The 24,160-nt window shown below is 43.4% G+C and overlaps 2 protein-coding genes across 2 annotated transcripts in view; one reads left to right on the top strand and one right to left on the bottom strand.

The window, feature by feature from the left end:
- Positions 1 to 24,160, top strand: part of LOC137650476 (titin-like) — a 963,282-nt gene that overhangs the window by 270,905 nt on the left and 668,217 nt on the right.
- LOC137651201 (heme A synthase COX15-like) overlaps positions 1 to 24,160 on the bottom strand; it is a 47,573-nt gene that overhangs the window by 22,741 nt on the left and 672 nt on the right. The window contains exons 2-6 of the mRNA XM_068384357.1: positions 23,161 to 23,344; positions 11,829 to 11,961; positions 11,174 to 11,360; positions 1,878 to 2,057; positions 288 to 363 (exon numbers count right to left, since the gene is read on the bottom strand). Coding sequence (XP_068240458.1) covers positions 288 to 363; positions 1,878 to 2,057; positions 11,174 to 11,360; positions 11,829 to 11,961; positions 23,161 to 23,344 — 760 coding nt within the window. The remainder of the gene's footprint in view (positions 1 to 287; positions 364 to 1,877; positions 2,058 to 11,173; positions 11,361 to 11,828; positions 11,962 to 23,160; positions 23,345 to 24,160) is intronic.

Below are 24,160 nucleotides of genomic sequence, written 5' to 3'. Positions count from 1 at the left end.
TAGTACCCCACGATAGGTCCCCGATACTAAGGCATTAAACTACAAATGATGTCTAGTCCAAGGGACCATGTATGTTTTACTAAGTGATTGGGTATCATCATCCGTCATGAGGGTCCATTACTCGAGTATGGTTATAAATAAGACCGAAAACAACCAGTTACACAACGCTAAATAGCCTTGCAGGTACCAGTGCCTGTCCTTTAGTTTAATTTTGACAAATTTGGAACTAATTCATATTCTTCCTAAGATACCATGTCATAGTTATACAGGAAAGAAAGTTCTCATACCAGACATAGCAGTAAGGAAGACCCATCCCTTGGTGATATGAGCAAGTCTGCGGAACTTCATTGCTTGTGCTGTCACCTGGAACAAATACCTTAATCTTGATACAGTATACTTTTTATCATATATTTTCAAATTTATAAGACAAAAAAATACTATACATATTCATCTTCTGGAGGTACTTGAAAAATGCATTAGGTGTACATTAGACTTTATAATAATGAACAGTGCTAAAATGGAAGCAGGATAAGTGACCCTGAATACAGCTTAAAGTTTAAAAGCAGAATCAGAGGGCTAGATGATGGAAAAATTATATGGTGGAAAAGTGGAATGGAGAAGAGATAACTGAAAATTAATTAACAAAAAGTAGGGATGACCGAAAATGAAGCAAAGGAAAATATACAACATAAAAGTGGCCATGTAATTGTTGTGGGCAAGGTTTAAGGACAGATTTGTAGTGTAGTCAATAAAATAGATTTCAGTTACTGAACACACATAGAGTAAGAGAATTTCAATGGCTCAATTGTATATTTAAAATTAAATGAGGAAGAGAGAAGTTTAAAATCCTAGGTGAAATAGATGGACAGAACTTAAGAGGTGAAGCATTTTTGTGTTACCATGGAAATACACTACAAAAAAAAGAGAGAGAGAGAGAGAGAGAGAGAGAGAGAGAGAGAGAGAGAGAGAGAGAGAGAGAGAGAGAGAGAGAGAGAGAGAGAGAGAGCAATTAATAATATATACCCTACATATATGAGAGAGAGAGAGAGAGCGAAAGCTGCATAAAAGATGAAATGGAGATACAGCTAGACTACTGGTACATGAAGAGTCCCATTTGTAAAAAATACATTTGCATAAATAAGACGTACAGTATACAACAATATAAGGTAGAACCATTGGCACTGATAAGGAAAATTTTGTTTTTGAAAGGTACTGCATTAGAATGTTTATATTAGTGGTTGGAGTAGGTGAGGAGGTCATACTATACATGAGGAATTGGGGAAAAGAGGACGTGTCCAGAGACAGGAAAAGGATCAGAACTTGAACTGAGGTGGTTTCAATATGTGAGGAAAAGGGACGTTGAATAATTGATCATGAAGCAGCAAAAACCGTTGGAGAGTGGGGATAGTTGGAGTTTTGAGCATGAGACAGGGTTACAAGATTAGTTTTCAGACAACTTTTCTTGTTGAATTCACCATGAATACTCATAACCTCTAAATTCATTGGTTGTGAAACGCAAGATACTGTATAGTATAACTCACTAACCTGGTACCATTAGCAACCTACATAAGTCATTACTGTTCAGGGAATACTGGATCTAGTATTTTATACAAAGGTATTATCCATTAATATATCTACTTAAATATCAAAATTGATTTATCTTTCACTATTACACAGTTTCCTTAATTGAGGGTGGCTCCTGAGAAAATAAAAACTCACTACCCTAGGGTTCCCAAATTACAGATGAGACCACTGGCTAATTGAATTACCACAATATCAGTTGGTTCATATGGCTACATAAAAGGCTTATCAGTGGTAAAGAAACACACAAATCAAATATTTACATTAAAAATATACATAAATTAAAAGACGCTTACCTGCTTAACTTTCTGAGCTGGATAGACAACACCTAATGCATTCCAGAGGAAGAGACTGTACAAGATAAAAGCCATTCCTAAGTGGGACATAAGTCTGTACTGAGAGACTCTTGGTACATCAGATGGTTCAGTAAATCTGTCCTCCAAGCCAGACTTTACCATGTACCATCCCAGTAGACCCTGAGGAAATATGCATACTGTATTCAATGCAGCATTTCTATTGATAGTTGCATAGGCTGTACAAATTTTAAAATTTATCCAATTCCGTGCATAACACTATAATTTTGCTTTTGTAATATATTGTTAAACTTATAAAAATAATCAAATAGCGTCACAACACCTAGATATAAAGTGGTTAAATTAAAACAGACTTCCTTACTAACTAGATAATGAGCTACATGGTAGTTAAAAGATGGATAGATCAAATTTTACATTAGTGAAAGATGTATTGCTAAGAGTACAAAATTTGTCACCCCCCTTCACAATTCTTTTAATAAGATTTGATTGTCTATTAAACATTAATGATCTGTTAAGACAGGGTACAGATGCTAAATAGCTACTTAAAAGAACAAATGAAAAGGTATCAATGGAAAAGATCTTTGCTATGAAAAGTTTGCATCACAAATGCAACTGGGAAAAGGAGACCTCCAGTAATGACTTGCTTTACCACCAAACTCTTAAGAGTACCTTTTCACTTGCCATGGCATGTTCAGGCAAACCTTTAGGCCCCTCCAATGAAATTCCCTCCAAAAGTATGTGCCAATTACTGACAGGTGAGGAAAGCACATAGACTGTAAGTGCCCAGAAGGTCTCTGCTGAAAACACGGTTCATTCTTCAGTTTTCAGCCAGAGTGGAAAATCTGTTCCTCAAAATACTTGAAAGAGTTTTATGATGGATTGTTTTCATTCTCCTTCATTTTCACTTAACTTTATATCAATCCTTTGAGATTGTGATAATATCAAATGACACTAAAATTTTTCTAACCATCAAGACTTCAATGATTTGGACATCACTCAGAGATAATAATTCTACACTTGCTACATTTCAAAACTACAAAAAGACTGGCTTTACCTTGAAAATTAAATTAACAACAAGCAATGGAAGGGAAACATTGTTTTATAAATAACAGGTCAAGAGTGTAATTTTCCAGTTAACAAACTTTGACACCTCATGAGTCTCGAAGGGTTGATCTCTTCTTTCTTATAATCAATTATGAAAATTCTTGTAATATTTCTACTTTTTACTGGTACTGCTGTTTGCCTTTGTTTGCTAATTCTAGAGATGTGTAGGGAGTTGATATTTTGGATTGACCATGGATTTTGTTAAGTGCAGGACAATTGGGTTTACAAAGTTGGGGATCACTTACGATGATCTGCTTGAGAAGCAAGACAGGGATGGTTGGAGGAATCTGCTAAGTGTCATAATGCCTCACAGAAGCATTAGTTTCTTTTATTTAGAGTTACCAGTAATCGGTAACCTAGAAAAAAGGTAATCAGCTAGACTGAAGGATGTTCCTTTAATTTCTTACCTCCCATTCAATTATGTTATTTTGATAATAAAATAAATTTTTGAATATACTTACCCGGTGATTATAATAGCTGCAGCTCTGCTGCTCGACAGAAAACTCTACGGAAAAAATCCGCCAGCGATCGCTATGCAGGTAGGGGGTGTACTTCAACAGCGCCATCTGTCGTCCAAGTACCCAGTACTCATTGTAAACAAAGAACTCAATTTTCTCCTCGGTCCACTGCGTCTCTATTGGGGAGGAAGGGAGGGTCCTTTAATTTATAATCACCGGGTAAGTATATTAAAAAATTTATTTTATTATCAAAATAACATTTTTCAATATTTAACTTAGCCGGTGATTATAATAGCTGATTCACACCCAGGGGGGTGGGTAGAGACCAGCAATAAATGTTTACATTATTATGAGCTAAGGATTTTTTATTTCATTTTAGAAGTTATCAAAATAACAAAAATAAAATAAATAGGTACCTGGTAAGGAAGTCGACTTGAACAATTACTCTGCCTTTTTAAGTACGTCTTCCTTACGGAGCCTCGCGATCCTCTTAGGATGCTGAGCGACCCCTAGGATCTGAAGTATGAAGGGTTGCAACCCATACCACAGGACCTCATCAAAACCTCTAATCTAGGCGCTTCTCAAGAAAAGAATTTGACCACCCGCCAAATCAACCAGGATGCGAAAGGCTTCTTAGCCTTCCGGACAACCCAAAAACAACAATAAAAAACATTTCAAGAGAAAGATTAAAAAGGTTATGGAATTAGGGGAATGTAGTGGTTGAGCCCTCACCCACTACTGCACTCGCTGCTACGAATGGTCCCAGAGTGTAGCAGTTCTCGTAAAGAGACTGGACATCCTTAAGATAAAAAGACGCGAACACTGACTTGCTTCTCCAATAGGTTGCGTCCATTATACTTTGCAGAGATCTATTTTGTTTAAAGGCCACTGAAGTTGCGACAGCTCTAACTTCATGTGTCCTTACCTTCAGCAAAGCTTGGTCTTCTTCACTCAGATGTGAATGAGCTTCTCGTATCAACAGTCTGATAAAATAGGATAAAGCATTCTTTGACATAGGCAAAGATGGTTTCTTAACTGAACACCATAAAGCTTCTGACTGACCTCGTAAAGGTTTAGTTCGTCTTAAATAGAACTTAAGAGCTCTCACAGGGCATAAGACTCTTTCTAGTTCATTTCCAACCATATTAGATAGGCTTGGAATATCGAACGATTTCGGCCAAGGACGAGAAGGTAGCTCGTTTTTGGCTAGAAAACCAAGTTGTAGAGAACATGTAGCCGTTTCAGATGAAAATCCGATGTTCCTGCTGAAGGCGTGAATCTCACTGACTCTTTTAGCTGTGGCTAAGCAAACCAGGAAAAGTGTCTTTAAAGTGAGATCTTTAAAGGAGGCTGATTGTAGCAGCTCGAACCTTTCTGACATGAGGAATCTTAGTACCACGTCTAAATTCCAACCAGGTGTAGCCAAACGACGCTCCTTCGTGGTCTCAAAAGACTTAAGGAGGTCCTGTAGATCTTTGTTGTTGGAAAGATCTAAGCCTCTGTGACGGAAGACTGATGCCAACATGCTTCTGTAACCCTTGATAGTGGGAGCTGAAAGAGATCGTTCTTTCCTCAGGTATAAAAGGAAGTCAGCTATTTGAGTTACAGAGGTACTGGTCGAGGATACTGATACTGACTTGCACCAGTTTCGGAAGACTTCCCACTTCGATTGGTAGACTCTAAGGGTGGATGTCCTCCTTGCTCTAGCAATCGCCCTGGCTGCCTCCTTCGAAAAGCCTCTAGCTCTCGAGAGTCTTTCGATAGTCTGAAGGCAGTCAGACGAAGAGCGTGGAGGCCTTGGTGTACCTTCTTTACGTGTGGCTGACGTAGAAGGTCCACCCTTAGAGGAAGCATTCTGGGAACGTCCACTAGCCATCGAAGTACCTCGGTGAACCATTCTCTCGCGGGCCAGAGGGGAGCAACTAACGTCAACCTTGTCCCTTCGTGAGAGGCGAACTTCTGCAGTACCTTGTTGACAATCTTGAACGGGGGGAATGCATATAGGTCTAGATGTGACCAATCTAGGAGAAAGACATCTATATGAACTGCTGCTGGGTCCGGGATTGGTGAGCAATATATTGGGAGCCTCTTGGTCATCGAGGTTGCGAAGAGATCTATGGTTGGCTGGCCCCATGTGGCCCAAAGTCTCTTGCACACATCCTTGTGTAGGGTCCATTCTGTTGGAATGATTTGTCCCTTTCGACTGAGGCAATCTGCCATGACATTCAAGCTGCCTTGGATGAACCTCGTTACTAGCGAAATGTTTAGACCTTTTGACCAGGTGAGGAGGTCCCTTGCGATCTCGTACAACGTCATAGAGTGGGTCCCTCCTTGCTTGGAGATGTACGCCAAAGCCGTGGTGTTGTCCGAGTTCACCTCCACCACTTTGCCTTGAAGGAGAGACTTGAAGCTTTTCAAGGCCAGATGAACTGCCAGTAGCTCCTTGCAGTTGATATGCATTGTCCTTTGACTCGAGATCCAAGTTCCCGAGCATTCCCGAACGTCTAATGTCGCGCCCCAGCCTGTGTCCGATGCGTCCGAGAATAGAACGTGGTTGGGAGTCTGAACAGCCAGGGGCAGACCCTCTCTGAGGCTGATACTGTCCTTCCACCAAGTCAGGCAAGACTTCATCTTCTCGGAAATGGGGATCGAGACCGCTTCTAGCGTCTTGTCCTTTTTCCAGTAAACAGCTAGGTGATATTGAAGAGGACGGAGGTGTAGTCTTCCCAACGATACGAACTGATCCAGGGATGATAGTGTCCCTATCAGACTCATCCACTGCCTGACTGAACACCGTTCCTTCTTCAGCATGTTCTGGATGCATAACTGGGCTTGGCTCGTTCTGGGGGCCGACGGAAAAGCCCGAAAAGCTAGACTGTGAATCTCCATCCCTAAATACACAATAGTTTGGGATGGGACCACTTGAGACTTTTCCATATTGACAAGGAGACCCAATTCCTTGGTCAGATCTAGAGTCCACTTTAGATCCTTCAGACAGCGACGACTGGAAGAAGCTCTTAGAAGCCAGTCGTCCAAATAGAGGGAGGCTCGGATGTCCGCTAAATGAAGGAATTTGGCTACATTCCTCATCAGCCTCGTAAACACAAGAGGAGCTGTGCTTAGGCCAAAGCACAGGGCTTGAAACTGGTAGACAACCTTTTCGTAAACAAATCTCAGAAAAGGTTGGGAGTCTGGGTGGATGGGGACGTGGAAGTATGCGTCCCTTAGGTCTAAAGAGACCATCCAGTCTTCCCTTCTGACAGCTGCTAGAACCGACTTTGTGGTTTCCATGGAGAACGTCTCCTTTGTGACAAAGACATTCAGCGCACTGACGTCTAGCACCAGCCTCCACCCTCCTGTCTTCTTTGCCACTAAGAAGAGACGGTTGTAGAAGCCCGGGGTTTGATGGTCCAGGACTTTGACTACCGCTCCCTTTTCTAGTAAGAGAGACACCTCCTGTTTCAATGCTCGTCTCTTGTCTTCCTCTCTGTACCTGGGAGAGAGATCGATGGGAGACGTTGCTAGAGGGGGTTTTCCTACAAACAGGATCTTGTACCCCTCTCTGAGCAACTTCACAGATTGTGCATCTGCACCTCTCTTCTCCCAGGTCTGCCAGAAGTTCTTGAGTCTGGCTCCCACTGCTGTCTGAAGAAGCTGGCAGTCAGACTCTGCCTTTAAAGGACTTGGTTCCTTTCTTCTTTCCACGTCTCCCTTCGGCACGAGCACCTCCTCTGCTGGAGGCTCTGCCACGAAAGGGCGGAATAAATCGGGACGCTGGAGTGTCCATCCTTGGTCTAGCTGACAAGGTAGGCAAAGGGGTGGCTTTGCGAGCAGAGGACGCAACCAGGTCATGAGTGTCCTTCTGTATCAAAGAAGCAGCAATCTCCTTAATCAAGTCCTCTGGAAAGAGGTACTTAGAAAGAGGAGCAAACAGAAGTTCGGATCTTTGACAAGGTGTCACTCCAGCTGACAGGAAAGAGCAAAGGTTCTCACGCTTCTTGAGGACTCCGGAGACGAACGATGCAGCAAGCTCACTAGGCCCGTCACGTATGGCCTTGTCCATGCAGGACATGATGAGCAAGGAAGTTTCCTTCTCTGACGGAGAGATCTTCCTGCTTAAAGCTCCCAGACACCAGTCTAAAAAGTTGAAGACCTCAAAGGCTCTAAATAACCCTTTCAAAAGGTGGTCTAGGTCCGAAGATGACCAACATATTTTCGAGCGTCTCATGGCTAGCCTGCGGGGAGAGTCTACAAGACTTGAGAAGTCACCCTGGGCAGAGGCAGGAACTCCCAAGCCGAGAACTTCTCCCGTGGCATACCAGACGCTCGATTTAGAAGAGAGTTTAGCAGGGGGAAACATAAAGGCTGTCTTCCCTAGACTTTTTTTGGACTGCATCCATTCTCCTACCACTCGTAAAGCTCTCTTGGACGAGCGTGCGAGGACGAGTCTAGTAAAGGCAGGCGAGGATGACGGCATACCTAATACAAACTCTGACGGAGGAGAACGCGGAGCCACAGACACAAACTGGTCCGGAAACATCTCTTTGAACAGAGCTAGAACTTTTCTAAAGTCCAAAGAGGGTTGCGTGGACTTAGGCTCGTTAAGATCCGAATGTGGTTCATCAACGTGAGCGGCACCATCATCATCCGAAAGTCCATCATCCGAGTATTGAGGAGGAAGCGGCAATGGAGTAGGTAACGGCTGGTTAGCCGAGTCCGGTCGCACGGGTGCACGCGTGACTGAACCGGACGCAACGTCATGGAACTGTTGCCCAGTCTGTGAGCTGGCAACAACCATAGCAGCGCGGGGACGCACAGCGTCTACTCCAGACTGTCTAGCCTGATGCGGGTGAGCAGTGGCAACCACACTGGGTTGCGGAGGTTGACGCACCGCGTCAAAACAAAACAACTCTGACTGTTGTTGTGTCTCGCGAACGTCAACGGAAGGCTCCGTGCGTCGCTGAACGTCAACATGCGGCTGGCAGGGTACACTGGAACGCATGGGTGGCGGAACTCTCTCAACTGGAGTGCGCAAGAAGGTTGCCTCAGCGTCCACAGGACGCACAACCGAGAGTGTGGTTGGTTGTAGGCAAGAGGCTGGTGCAGCAGCAACCTTCTCCGCACGAAAGTCCTGCATCAGAGACGTTAATTGTGACTGCATGTTCTGCAGCAAAGACCACTTGGGGTCTGCAGGAGCAGGTGCGGCGACAGACGGTGTAACTGTCTGCGGCGGTACTGCTTTGCCTCTCTTAGGAGGTGAGCAGTCATCGGAAGACTGCAGCGAGTCCGAACTGACCCAGTGGCTACAACTGGGCCGTTGGACTTGCGCGGAAGGGACCGACTTGCGCTTAAGCGGTCGTGAGACCTTGGTAAATGGTTTCTTGCGAGAAACCTCTTCCGCAGACGAGGAATAAATGGGCTCTCTCGTCTTTGTGTGGGTGGGGCGATCTTGGGTAGATACGCCCGAAACCACGGAGGGAACGTCTGTTCGCTGATTAAAGCCTCTCGAACCCATTGGTCGTACGACATTGCTTCTCCCCTGGACTTGGGAGCTTGCAAGAGGTCCCGGACTAGGACGACGACAGGCACGAACAGACGAACCCTCAAGCGCAACACTATCCACAACACTATCACTCACTTTACCACTTCCCACTGCACTTTTACACTTCAGCTCCTTGACGTCCGCCATGAGCTGGTTACGGTCACTAGCCAGGGACTCAACTCTCTCACCCAGAGCTTGGATGGCACGCATCATATCAGCCATCGAAGGTTCCTGAGTGCCAGAAGGGGGATTAGGAGCAACCACTACAGGGGAAGGAATAGGTTGTGGGGCATGAGGAGAGGAAAAATCAACAGAACGAGATGAACTTCTCCTGACTCTATCTCTCTCTAGCCTACGTGTATATTTTTGGAATTCGATAAAATCGAATTCCGAAAGCCCAACGCATTCCTCACATCGATCTTCCAATTGACAGATTTTATCCCGACAATTGGAACAAACGGTGTGAGGATCGATAGAGGCCTTCGGAAGACGCCTTGAACAGTCCCTAGCATTACACTTCCTGAATTTTGGGACTTGAGAAGGGTCAGCCATTTTGAATTGGTCAAAGGGGAATTCAAAAACTATCCAAAGTCATCAACAAATAATCCGATATCAAAAAAGGAATGCAAGGATTTATTGAAGAGAAAGCCTGCACAGCGAAAGCTCAAAACTAGAAAAGTGTACTTCACCAAATAGTTGTGAAAACAAATCCAGTTAGCAACAGCGAATTAGTAGGTCTTGCCGGTAGCACGACAGAGAGAAAATTGAGTTCTTTGTTTACAATGAGTACTGGGTACTTGGACGACAGATGGCGCTGTTGAAGTACACCCCCTACCTGCATAGCGATCGCTGGCGGATTTTTTCCGTAGAGTTTTCTGTCGAGCAGCAGAGCTGCAGCTATTATAATCACCGGCTAAGTTAAATATTGAAAAAAGACACTTTATCTAAAATCAAGGAAAGACTTGGAGGAATGGGGTCAAACATGGATTAGGAAAAGACAATATTAACACTTAAGATCCTCAACATTGGAATCCATGAGGATTCTGCAATACTACACATCCCTTCAAAAGTATACCAATTGCCCCTGGGTGCCAAGGAACCATGCACACCTATCTTTCCACAAACTTACTTTTTTACTCAACAAGAATTTACTTTTAGAGCTACTGGCAATGCCCTGAGTCAGGAAGTAGACATAAGAGAACTTCTCCCAGGTTGGAAGGAATTTTTGTCTCCAGACATGTTCCCCATTGGGGTCTTTATGATGAATGTTGGCCGTTTGGTCCATATTGTCCTTAGAAAGAAAAGTGGAGACCTGGAAAAGTTCTCAAACTTTGTCTTGTCCACGGATGGAAGATACTTTAGATTGGTGAATTTTGTGGACTCCCCTCCCACCTCTTAGTCAGGTATTGGTGGTCTAGTTAGTAACATATACTTGGTAGCTATATAACTATGAAAAGAGGCCTGGCAAATACTTCTATAGGGTATTCTGGGCTGTCACAGTCACCAGTTTCGGTCCGAATGTCTTGTCAAATTTCTCAGTTATTACATTCCCAAACCTACTAGCCTGTAGACACCCCAAACAGGACAGCCAGCTGTCTATTCTTTTAGAATGAAGACAAAACAAATGTCAAGACTTGATTTTAGATGAAAAAAGAAGCCTCTTCCTTTCAGCTACAAACTTTCCCAGTAAAAACTATCCAGAAACACTGGAGGTTGTGAGAGAAATTGGAAGCAGAACTTTACTCATATGAAATAAACTTAAGGTTTACACATTAGACAAAAAGGTGAGATCAGTCGTAAAAAAGAAGAGGTACAGCACGTAATGAAATCCTCTCCCCTTTTTACAGCTGCATTTTCCCTGATCATTAACTGACAGGAGGCTGTTGTCTCATCATTGACCTTAGCCATCTGAATCAATTTCATGAGGAGATCTCTAGCTGGTTACAACTCTGATTTCAGTTTGTCAATCTAATCAGCCCCAAAAATCCAAATACAGTAGCCCCTTACTTTGGTAAAGGCAGAGAATGTGTTCCAATTGAAAGATTTTAAAGACAAATCATATTCAAAATATGGCACAATAACAATGCAAAACCATTTCCTCAAGAAACAGGTATCCTAAAATCTTGAGAGACTTTCTCTATATATTTCAGAATAATACCTACTGTATATCTTACCTGACATCCAATAAGTACACCACAAGCAAAGACTCTCTTCTTCAGCATTTTACTAAACCATCCTTTATACCAAAAATAACTAGCTGGCAAAAGGAAGACTGTGCCTATCAATCGACCCCATTGTCTATGACCATACTCCATCCACCATATGAACTTGAACTCATTTAATGACATGTCCATATTTTTCCTGCAAGAAGATAAACCCAGAATAAGATAATGGGAAAAAAATTCTTTAGTAAATTTGTAAGGGGACAATTCACAGGAGAAGAGGAAAATGAGCGATGATATGACATAAACGGTATACAGTATTACAGTTTGGTGATGAGATGACCCAACGCTTTTATAGATGTCCAAGACAAGTCAAAATCTTTGTACATACTGCTCATGGAAGTTTAGGAGGCTGCATTCCTTATTCAATAATAATTGTTATGTTGAGTGAATATAACCAACATATTTCATTCTTCAAATTAACAGACTTATTGATGGACAAAGAAGAATTAATTAGAAATAGTGGAAAAGATAAAAAAACAGTTACGGTAATGAATTTTATCACTAGTTTTCAGAAATAAAGAGATAGCATATACATGAGAACAAAACTTAATTAAAACACTAGAAGTTTAATAATAAAAACATGAAATACAGTTACTGTACTTACAATTTGTACTCTGGGAACTCCTTATACTGAGCAAATTCCTTTTCCCACTCTGCTTGCGTTAATGGAGGCTTTTTGCCAAACAGATGCCAGTCAGTCATGGAGAGTCCTGATTCAGTAAGACGAGTAAGTCCACCTAAGAAAACAAATTGTTTTTTAGTGCTAAAATAAAAATATGTCTAGAACAAATAACAATATACGGATATTTCCACACATAATCTTGTTTATTACGAAAAAGAATTTACCAACATATTAACTACAGTACAGATAAATACGACAAATTTATTTGTACCATGAGTATCGAACCTTAGAGGGAAAGCACAGTAAAACCTTAACATTTGTGGAGGTTACTAACCAGACACTCGCAAATGATGAAAAACCACAAATAACAGTTGCATATAAAAGGACACTTGAGTAGCTCAATCTTGAGAGAAAAGACAAAAGAAATTCTGCTCATAGTTATACAACACAAAATAAAGCAAGCATTCCGTTATACACAGTAACGCTTGACAGAAAAATAAAAAACCTATTATTACACAAGGACTTAAAATTTTATAACAGTATTGTCTCAATCTAGCTCTCTCCTGTTATATAATGGAGTACTACTTCATCGTATTTGGTCTTATTTCGAATATATTAAGAACAGTAACAATGTTAGATAGATAAAGTCATACACAGTACTAACTATGACATGAGACTTATGTCGACCTGTTCAACAAAAAAGCATTTGCAACAAGTTTGAACTTCTGACGATCTACCGATTCAAATACCAGATAAGGAAGATCATTTCACAATCTTTTCAAAGCTGGAGTAAAACCTCCACAATACTGTGTAGTATTGAGCCCAGTACATCAATCCTCAAGGAAGTACCTCCGTTTCATGTTTTATGGCAAAGTATTCCAGTTCAGGGTACGTACTATGCTTTGGCCTGTCGTCAACCTCTCAGGTGTTTGCAGGAGTCTTCACCTTAGTCTCAACCCAGGCCCACGCTAAAGACATTTGCCTCCTTCGCTATCTAGACAACTGACTGATCCTTGTAGACTCGATGGAGACCATTATCCTCCATCATGACAGATTTCTCCAGTCTTGCCTCAATCAGTAGATCATGATAAACAAGGAAAAGTCAAACTTACAGCCAAACCAGGATATGGTATACCTGGAGATGAGGATAGATACCATTCAAACAAAAGTCTTTCTTTCACAGGACAAAATCGCAAGATTCAAGAATATGGCGCAAACTTTCATTCAGTGAGACCCTCTGCCAGTCTATCTGTGGCAACGACTGTTAGGTCACCTGGCCTCATTAGAGCGTGTGGTGCCAGATGGTTGGCTTCGCATGCGCTAACTACAGTGGCAACTGAAGACCAAATGGTATTAGGGCAAGGACCCTCCCGGAACCAGAATGTTCATTTCAGTGGGGTCGGAGTAGAAGAAAGACTTCAGTTGGTGGAGTCTTGACTCAAACCTTCACAAGAGCAGAGACCTCTTTTCTCCTTCCTTGGATTTGATGCTCTTTACTGATGCATCAAAAAATGGGTTGAGGGCTTACCAAGTAGAGCACATGGCCTCTGGACAGTGGTCTGAATCTGAGTGCCTTTGTCATATAAACTTCTTGGAATTTAAAGCTACATTCCTTGCTCTTCAACAATTCCATCATCTTCTAGCAGGTCACCCGGTAGTGTTGATGAGCAAAAACATGACCGTATTATTTCACAGCAACTTTGCCCACTAGCCATGGAAATCCTGCGTTGTACGGAGGACAATGCTATCTTCATGTGAGCCAGATTCATACCAGCCAAGAAGAACATCCCACCTGACAATATGAGCTGGAAGACTCAAGACAGTTGGATCCGAATGGTCTTTGAGTCCTCAGATAAGGAAAAAAGTAATAGCTTTGTGGGGTTTGCCAAACATAGACTTTTTACGACATCCTTAAATCGGAAGCTCCTGGTGTACTGCTTGCCAGTAACAGACCCACAGGCAGCATTCCATGATACCTTCCAACATTCATGAGACAACTTGGACGTCTCTGCGTTGCCCCCATTGTACCTCAAGGAAAGTCCTCAACAGGGTCAGATCACTGACCAAGATATCTATGACTCTGACAACTCCTCTATGGTCACAGGCAGAATGTAACAAGGACCCTTTGCTGCTGCTGGAGGTCCCAAGGGAGTTACCCATACTTCTCAAACTGATGAGTCAACCACACGTCAAGATTTACCACGAGACAGTCGCATCCCTACGACTTCAAGACTGGAGGTTATCCAGCATCTCCTCACACAAAGAGGGTTTTCGCAAAAAGCTGCAAAACAGATGTCTGGATACCTAAGGAGGTCATCTTCCTCAGCGTAGCAGGCAAAGTGGGCAATCTTTTTTTGTTGGTGTCGTGGAAGGGGTCTCTCTCCTCTCGGATCCCATATACCTCTAACAGCAGGGTTTTTACTATACCACCAAGAGAAAAACCTCCTTTAAAGGCTATCACTCAGCCTTGGATCAGGTCTTCGGACTGAAAGGAGTTGGTATTTCCTCTTCAGTAGAGTTGTCAATGTTCATATGAAGCTTTGAGCAAGCTTGCCCCCCGTCGGAAGTTAGACCAACTCCTTGGAATGTGACGGAAGTACTGCGTTCCCTTACAGGAGCTCAATACGATCTGATGAGTCAAGCCTGTGATAGAGACTTAACTGTTTATCATTATCAAAAGGAGGTTGACTCTTAAGATGGTAGTTTTGCTCACCCTGGCCTCAAAAAGTGAGTCGGTGAGCTGCATGGTCTTTCTTACGTCACCCATTCAAGGGGATGCGAGGCAGGTCTCATTTAAATTGGTCCTTAAGTTCTGCATAGGCTCAAAATTCAGCGGTCTCTTAATACAGATTTACATCCTTCCAGATTTCAAGTCTTAGAGAACTAAGCGATGATTTTGATCAGATGCTTTCATGTTCTTTGAGAGCACGGAGGTGCTATTTCAAACGCACAAAAAGAGGTCGCCCTCATACTAAATATCCATTTGTAAATATGGGCAAGGTTAAAGGGAAGATCACGAAGAACACAATTCATCCTGGATTCAGCTAGTCATTGACTACTACTGTATATTATTACATCTCAACAAGGAAGGACAAGACCCAAAGCTCACAATGTCAAAGGCATAAGCACATCCCTGGCATTCAGAAAGAATCTTTCAATGATGCAGGTACTTCAGGCAGGTGTATGGAGGCAACAAACCAACTTCACAGGTCACTACCTGTAAGATGTAACACACGGGTTCCTAGATACTTTCCCTCTAGGAGCTGTGGTGGCTGCTCAGCAAATGGTACAGCTTCCTTTGCTCCCTCACAGAATTATTAAGTTAGTCGAGTAAGGTGGTTATGGATTTAGTCTGGGATGAATGGCAAGAATGAGTGGCCTCTTTCTTCATCTTCTCCTCTCTTGGGACACAGCATCCATCTTCCCTGTCAGCTGGATCTTGATTATACTGCAGGTAAGCCCCATATATCTTGGCATATAAGACGACCCCAAAATCTGAGTAAATTTTTATGATTTTAGCTAATATCCGAAGTATAAGTTGATCTTTAAAATATGCAACTCACCCAAATTATTGGCTAGCTTTAGCAGCACAATAGTAGAAAAGTTATAACACCAAACTCGCCTAAGTTATTGGCTAGCCTAAGCAGCAGTGTAAAAGTTACCATATCATATAAAATACTGAGCATTAATTAAAAACTATCATTATGTTATTACAAGTGTTGCTCTGCTTACCGTATGAAATGATAGTGTCAGTACTGTACACAGTAGTACAGTATTAACATACTGTATATTTATAAAATTGACAAAATATGTTATTTTAATAATAAAATAAATTTTTTAATATACTTACCCGGTGATTATAATAGCTGCAACTCTGTTGCTCGACAGAAAACTCTAAGGTAAAATTCGCCAGCGATCGCTACACAGGTTGCGGGTGTGCCCAACAGCGCCATCTGTCGTCCAGATACCCAGTACTCAATGTAAACAAAGAACTCAATTTTCTCCTCGTTCCACTGCGTCTCTATTGGGGAGGAAGGGAGGGTCCTTTAATTTATAATCACCGGGTAAGTATATTAAAAAATTTATTTTATTATCAAAATAACATTTTTCAATATTTAACTTAGCCGGTGATTATAATAGCTGATTCACACCCAGGGGGGTGGGTAGAGACCAGCATTATATGTTTACATTATTATGAGCTAAGAATTTTTATTTCATTTTAGAAGTTATCAAAATAACAAAAACAAAATAAATAGGTACCTGGTAAGGAAGTCGACTTGAACAATTACTCTGCCTTTTTAAGTACGTCTTCCTTACGGAGCCTCGCGATCCTCTCAGGATGCTGATCGACCCCTAGGATCTGAAGTATCAAGGGTTGCAACCCATACAACAGAACCTCATCAAAACCCCTAATCTAGGCGCTTCTCAAGAAATGACTTTGACCACCCGCCAAATCAACCAGGATGCGAAAGGCTTCTTAGCCTTCCGGACAACCCAAAAACAACAATAAAAATATTTCAAGAGAAAGATTAAAAAGGTTATGGAATTAGGGAATTGTAGTGGTTGAGCCCTCACCCACTACTGCACTCGCTGCTACGAATGGTCCCAGAGTGTAGCAGTCCTCGTAAAGAGACTGGACATCCTTAAGATAAAAAGACGCGAACACTGACTTGCTTCTCCAATAGGTTGCGTCCATTATACTTCGCAGAGATCTATTTTGTTTAAAGGCCACGGAAGTTGCGACAGCTCTAACTTCGTGTGTCCTTACCTTCAGCAAAGCTTGGTCTTCCTCACTCAGATGGGAATGAGCTTCTCGTATTAACAGTCTGATAAAATAGGATAAAGCATTCTTTGACATAGGCAAAGATGGTTTCTTAACTGAACACCATAAAGCTTCAGACGGGCCTCGTAAAGGTTTAGTTCGTTTTAAATAGAACTTAAGAGCTCTCACAGGGCATAAGACTCTTTCTAGTTCATTTCCAACCATATTCGATAAGCTTGGAATATCGAACGATTTTGGCCAAGGTCGAGAAGGCAGCTCGTTTTTGGCTAGAAAACCAAGTTGTAGAGAACATGTAGCCGTTTCAGATGAGAATCCGATGTTCTTGCTGAAGGCATGAATCTCACTGACTCTTTTAGCTGTGGCTAAGCATACCAGGAAAAGAGTCTTTAAGGTGAGATCTTTCAGGGAGGCTGATTGTAGCGGCTCGAACCTGTCTGACATGAGGAATCTTAGTACCACGTCTAAATTCCAACCAGGTGTAACCAAACGACGCTCCTTCGTGGTCTCAAAAGACTTAAGGAGGTCCTGTAGATCTTTATTGTTGGAAAGATCTAAGCCTCTGTGACGGAAGACTGATGCCAACATGCTTCTGTAACCCTTGATAGTGGGAGCTGAAAGAGATCGTTCTTTCCTCAGATATAAGAGGAAGTCAGCTATTTGAGTTACAGAGGTACTGGTCGAGGATACGGATACTGACTTGCACCAGTTTCGGAAGATTTCCCACTTCGATTGGTAGACTCTAAGGGTGGATGTTCTCCTTGCTCTAGCAATCGCTCTGGCTGCCTCCTTCGAAAAGCCTCTAGCTCTCGAGAGTCTTTCGATAGTCTGAAGGCAGTCAGACGAAGAGCGTGGAGGCCTTGGTGTACCTTCTTTACGTGTGGCTGACGTAGAAGGTCCACCCTTAGGGGAAGTGTTCTGGGAACGTCTACTAGCCATCGAAGTACCTCGGTGAACCATTCTCTCGCGGGCCAGAGGGGAGCAACTAGCGTCAACCTTGTCCCTTCGTGAGAGGCGAACTTCTGCAGTACCTTGTTGACAATCTTGAACGGAGGGAATGCATATAGATCTAGATGTGACCAATCTAGGAGAAAGGCATCTATATGAACTGCTGCTGGGTCCGGGATTGGTGAGCAATATATTGGGAGCCTCTTGGTCATCGAGGTTGCGAAGAGATCTATGGTTGGCTGGCCCCAGGTGGCCCAAAGTCTCTTGCATACATCCTTGTGGAGGGTCCATTCTGTTGGAATTATTTGTCCCTTCCGACTGAGACAATCTGCCATGACATTCAAGTTGCCTTGGATGAACCTCATTACTAGTGATATGTTTAGACCTTTTGACCAGGTGAGGAGGTCCCTTGCGATCTCGTACAACGTCAGAGAGTGGGTCCCTCCTTGCTTGGAGATGTACGCCAAAGCTGTGGTATTGTCCGAGTTCACCTCCACCACTTTGCCTTGAAGGAGAGACCTGAAGCTTTTCAAGGCCAGATGTACTGCCAGTAGCTCCTTGCAGTTGATATGCATTGTCCTTTGACTCGAGTTCCAAATTCCCGAGCATTCCCGACCGTCTAATGTCGCCCCAGCCTACGTCCGATGCGTCCGAGAAGAGAACGTGGTTGGGAGTCTGAACAGCCAGGGGCAGACCCTCTCTGAGGCTGATACTGTCCTTCCACCATGTCAGGCAAGACTTCATCTTCTCGGAAATGGGGATCGAGACCGCTTCTAGCGTCTTGTCCTTTTTCCAGTGAAATGCTAGGTGATATTGAAGAGGACGGAGGTGTAGTCTTCCTAATGACACGAACTGTTCCAGGGATGATAGCGTCCTTATCAGACTCATCCACTTCCTGACTGAACATCGTTCCTTCTTCAGCATGTTCTGGATGCATAACTGGGCTTGGCTTGTTCTGGGGGCCGACGGAAAAGCCCGAAAAGCTAGACTGTGAATCTCCATCCCTAAATACACAATAGTTTGGGATGGGACCACTTGTGACTTTTCCATATTGACAAGGAGACCCAATTCCTTGGTCAGATCTAGAGTCCACTTTAGATCCTTCAGACAGCGACGAGTGGAAGAAGCTCTGAGAAGCCAGTCGTCCAAATAGAGGGAGGCTCGGATGTCCGCTAAATGAAGGAATTTGGCTACATTCCTCATCAGCCTCGTAAACACAAGAGGAGCTGTGCTTAGGCCAAAGCACAGGGCTTGAAACTGGTAGACAACCTTTTCGAAGACGAATCTCAGAAAAAGTTGGGAGTCCGGGTGGATGGGGACGTGGAAGTAGGCGTCCCTTAGGTCTAAAGAGACCATCCAGTCTTCCCTTCTGACCGCTGCTAGAACCGACTTTGTGGTCTCCATGGAGAACGTCTGCTTTGTGACAAAGACATTCAGCGCACTCACGTCTAGCACCGGCCTCCACCCTCCTGTCTTCTTTGACACCAAGAAGAGACGGTTGTAGAATCCCGGGGTTTGATGGTCCAGGACTTTGACTACCGCTCCCTTCTCTAGTAAGAGAGACACTTCCTGTTTCAATGCTCGTCTCTTGTCTTCCTCTCTGTACCTGGGAGAGATCGATGGGAGACGTTGCTAGAGGGGGTTTTCGTACAAACGGGATCTTGTACCCCTCTCTGAGCAACTTCACAAATAGTGCATCTGCGCCTCTCTTTTCCCAGGTCTGCCAGAAGTTTTTGAGTCTGGCTCCCACTGCTGTCTGAAGAAGCTGGCAGTCAGACTCTGCCCTTAAAGGACTTAGTTCCTTTCTTCTTTCCACGTCTCCCTTCGGCACGAGCACCTCCTCTGCTGGAGGCTCTGCCACGAAAGGGCGGAATAAAACGGGACGCTGGAGTGTCCATCCTTGGTCTAGCTGACAGGGTAGGCAAAGGGGTGGCTTTGCGAGCAGATGACGCAACAAGATCGTGAGTATCCTTCTGTATCAAAGAAGCAGCAATCTCTTTAATCAGGTCCTCTGGAAAAAGGCACTTGGATAGTGGGGTAAACAGAAGTTCGGATCTCTGGCAAGGTGTCACTCCAGCTGAAAGGAATGAGCATAGGTTCTCACACTTCTTAAGGACTCCGGACACAAAAGATGCAGCAAGCTCATTAGACCCGTCACGTACGGCCTTGTCCATGCAGGACATGATGAGCAAGGAAGTCTCCTTCTCTGTCGGAGAGATCTTTCTGCTTAGAGCTCCTAGACACCAGTCTAAAAAGTTAAAAACCTCGAAGGCTCTAAATATACCTTTCAAAAGGTGGTCCAGGTCCGAAGATGACCAACATATCTTTCAGCGTCTCATGGCTAGGCGGCGGGGAGAGTCTACAAGACTTGAGAAGTCGCCCTGGGCAGAGGCAGGAACTCCCAAGCTGAGAACTTCTCCCGTGGCATACCAGACGCTCGATCTAGAAGAGAGTCTAGCAGGGGGAAACGTAAAGGCTGTCTTCCCTAGACTCTTTTTGGACTGCAGCCATTCTCCTATCACTCGTAAAGCTCTCTTGGACGAGCGTGCGAGGACGAGTCTAGTAAAGGCAGGAGTGGTTGACGGCATGCCTAACACAAACTCTGACGGAGGAGAGCGCGGAGCCACAGACACAAACTGGTCCGGAAACATCTCTTTGAACAGGGCCAAAACTTTCCTAAAGTCCAAAGAGGGTTGCGTAGACTTAGGCTCGTCCAGTTCTGAATGCGGTTCATCTACGTGTGCAGCACCATCATCATCAGAAAGTCCCTCATCCGAGTATTGAGGAGGAAGCGGCAACGGAGTGGGTAACGGCTGGTTAGCTGAGTCCGATCGCACGGGTGCAAGCGTGCCTGAGCCGGACGCAACGTCATGGAACTGTTGCCCAGTCTGTGAGCTGGCAACAACCATAGCAGCGCGGGGACGCACAGCGTCTACTCCAGACTGTCTAGACTGATGTGGGTGAGCAGAGGCAACCACACTGGGTTGCGGAGGTTGACGCACCGCGTCAAAACAAAACAACTCTGACGGTTGTTGAACCTCACGAACGTCAACGGATACCTCCGTGCCTCGCTGAACGTCAACATGCGGCTGGCAGATCACACTGGAACGCATGGGTGGCGGAACTCTCTCAACTGGAGTGCGTGAGAAGGTTACCTCAGCGTCCCCAGGACACACAACCGAGCGTGTGGGTGGTTGTAGGCAAGGAGCTGCACTAGCTGGTGCGGCAGCAACCTTCTCCGCACGAAAGTCCTGCATAAGCGACGTTAGTTGAGACTGCATGTCTTGCAGTAAAGACCACTTAGGGTCTACAGGAGCAGGTGCGGCGACAGACGGTGTAACTGTCTGAAGCGGTACCGCTTTGCCTCTCTTAGGAGGTGAGCAGTCATCGGATGACTGCAGCGAGTCCGAACTGACCCAGTGGCTACAACTGGGCCGTTGGACTTGCGCGGAAGGGACCGACTTGCGCTTTAATGGTCGTGAGACCTTGGTCCATGGTTTCTTGCGAGAAACACCTTCCGAAGACGAGGTATAAATGGGCTCTCTCGTCTTTGTTAGGCAGGGGCGATCTTGGGTAGATACGCCCGATACCACGGAGGGAACGTCTGTTCGCTGATTAAAGTCTCTCGAACCCATTTGTCGTACGACATTGCTTCTCCCCTGGACTTGGGAGCTTGCAAGAGGTCCCGGACTAGGAGGACGACAGGCACGAACAGACGAACCCTCAAGCGCAACACTATCCACAACACTATCACTCACTTTAACACTTCCCACTGCACTTTTACACTTCAGCTCCTTCACATCCGCCATGAGCTGATTACGGTCACTAGCCAGGGACTCAACTCTCTCACCCAGAGCTTGGATGGCACGCATCATATCAGCCATCGAAGGTTCCTGAGTGCCAGAAGGGGGATTAGGAGCAACCACTACAGGGGAAGGAATAGGTTGTGGGGCATGAGGAGAGGAAATGTCGATAGAACGAGAGGAACTTCTCCTAACTCTATCTCTCTCTAGCCTACGTGTATACTTTTGGAATTCGATAAAATCGAATTCCGAAAGCCCAACGCACTCCTCACATCGATCTTCCAATTGACAGGTTTTATCCCGACAATTGGAACAAACAGTGTGAGGGTCGATAGAGGCCTTCGGAAGACGCCTTGAACAGTCCCTAGCATTGCACTTCCTAAATTTTGGGACTTGTGAAGGTTCAGCCATTTTGAATTGGTCAAAGGGGAATTCAAAAACTATCAAAAAGACATCAACAAAGAATCCGTAATCAATAAGAGTTCAAGGAATTGCGAAGAGAAAGCCTGCACAGCGAAAGCTCAAAACTAGAATAGTGTACTTCACCAATTAGTTGTGAAAACAAATCCAGTTTAGCAACAGCGAATAAGCACGTCTTGTCGGTAGCACGACAGAGAGAAAATTGAGTTCTTTGTTTACATTGAGTACTGGGTATCTGGACGACAGATGGCGCTGTTGGGCACACCCGCAACCTGTGTAGCGATCGCTGGCGAATTTTACCTTAGAGTTTTCTGTCGAGCAACAGAGTTGCAGCTATTATAATCACCGGCTAAGTTAAATATTGAAAAAAATTCCTTTCTCAGCATGCTGTCAATTGTAACGGGAACATAAAGAAAGGCATGTCCACAAGGGTTAACTACCGGTTCCAAACAGCTGATGAGCTCATTATAGCAACTAACAGCCTTTTCTTCTTAGCACAACCACTGTTGACTTAATTTTAAAGAATTTTAAAGACTGTGCCAATACTTTTTGTTTTAATTCATCTTAGTGAGAAATAAAGAACTGATGTCATCCTAAATGTTGTAACTTAAAGACTTGTGTAATAAAAAAAAAAAAAGTTTAGTGTGAACGCACCTATGAAGTATTTCCTTCCGTAACTTAGCGATCAGCTGATCGAAGGTTTTACAAATGGCTGCAGGATGTTTACACTGCTACAAACCTTTCTCCTGGATCAATAGCATTTTATTGTGGAATTATTAGGTAATGGCAGTTCTAATACATTATTGCCATTGTATTTGAATGTGAATTGTTTTAACCCTTTTACCCCCAAGCTATTTGGAACTTTCCAACCGTTAAGCCCCAGGCATTCTTTATTTAAGCACATTTTGCAATATATATTTTCTAAATTGCTCTAACAGCCTTAATTTTTGTCATAGAGAGGTCACGTTGGTCTCAATTTTTTGGAAAATGCCTGAAGTTGCTCATAAAGTTATCAAAAATATGCAAAAAAAGTGTAAATAGCAGTTTTTTGCAAGGACGTACCAGTACGTCCATGGGGGTAAAGGGATGAGTTTTGTGAAACGTACCACTACGTCCATTGGGGGTAAAAGGGGTTAAGTATTGTGCAAGTGTTTACATCGGAAATTACCACACGGAGACTGTCGTTGGTATAAGCCTAGGGTTGGGCCTGGTGTCCTGTACCAATATGTCACAAGAATCAAAAGTTTGCATTTTGTTACTGTTATATACAGTAAGACGACTACTGTAATGTTCAATACTTTAAATTTCCAGCATCAAAGATAAAAAAAGAAACTAAATAAAAAAAATACTTTAATGATCTTACCTATCACAACTGCTCCAAAAACCATCCCCGAACATCCGAATAGCCATCTTCCTACATATTTTCTTCCAGCCTCTGGAATCTCATCGACAATGACTTTTTGTACACTTTCCGCTGCTAAAGTGACAGACGTTCGTCCAAAGCAAGAACGAACATTTTGAAGAGGAACATTTCGTGATGGAGTTACCTGAGAGTAGGAAATAAATATCAATTCGATGAACAATACACTAATACAAAGAAATTTATCTCGGCAAAATAAACAAGGTAAAATATTATTATTATTATTATTATTATTAATTGCTAAGCTACAACCCTAATTGGAAAAGCAGGATGATATAAGCCCAGGGGCTCCAACAAGGAAAAGCTCAGTGAGGAAAGGAACCGAAGAAAAATAAAATATTTTAAGAGCAACAACATTGAAATAAATATTTCCTATATAAACAATAAAAACTTTAACAAAATAAGAGGAAGGGAAATAAGATAGAATAGTGTGCCAGAGTGTACCCTCAAGCAAGAGAACTCTAACCCAAGAGAGTGGAAGACCATGTACAGAGGCTATGGCACTATCCAAAATTAGAGAACAATGGTTTGATTTTGGAGTGTCCTTCTCTTAGAAGAGCTGCTTACCATAGCTAAAGAGTCTCTTCTACCCTTACAAAGAGAAAAGTGGCCACTGAACTACTTAATAGTATTACAATTAATTCTTTTGGGGTTATATAAAGTGAAGTTAAATTTTGCCTTGAGGAAGTCATTAATGTTAGATTTATCTGCATATATTGTCTATTGGGCTAGCTTGATTATTATTAATTCCATTCCATAGCCATCACCCCCCCTTAGGTAAGTACATGGCTTGTAGGTTAGGTTAGGTGGGGAAGTTTAGGGTATGTGGTATTCTTGTGTAGAAGTTTTCCTGAACAACGGGCACAGGTTTCGTAATACGACAGCCACGACTTACAAACAACTATACAATGAGAAGAAAATTCCCATTTTCTATGCAAACGAA

This window comes from Palaemon carinicauda, chromosome 12 (genome assembly GCF_036898095.1).
Source record: "Palaemon carinicauda isolate YSFRI2023 chromosome 12, ASM3689809v2, whole genome shotgun sequence".
NCBI classification, from domain to species: Eukaryota; Metazoa; Arthropoda; class Malacostraca; order Decapoda; family Palaemonidae; genus Palaemon; species Palaemon carinicauda.
This window is presented reverse-complemented; position numbering and strand designations above follow the sequence as displayed.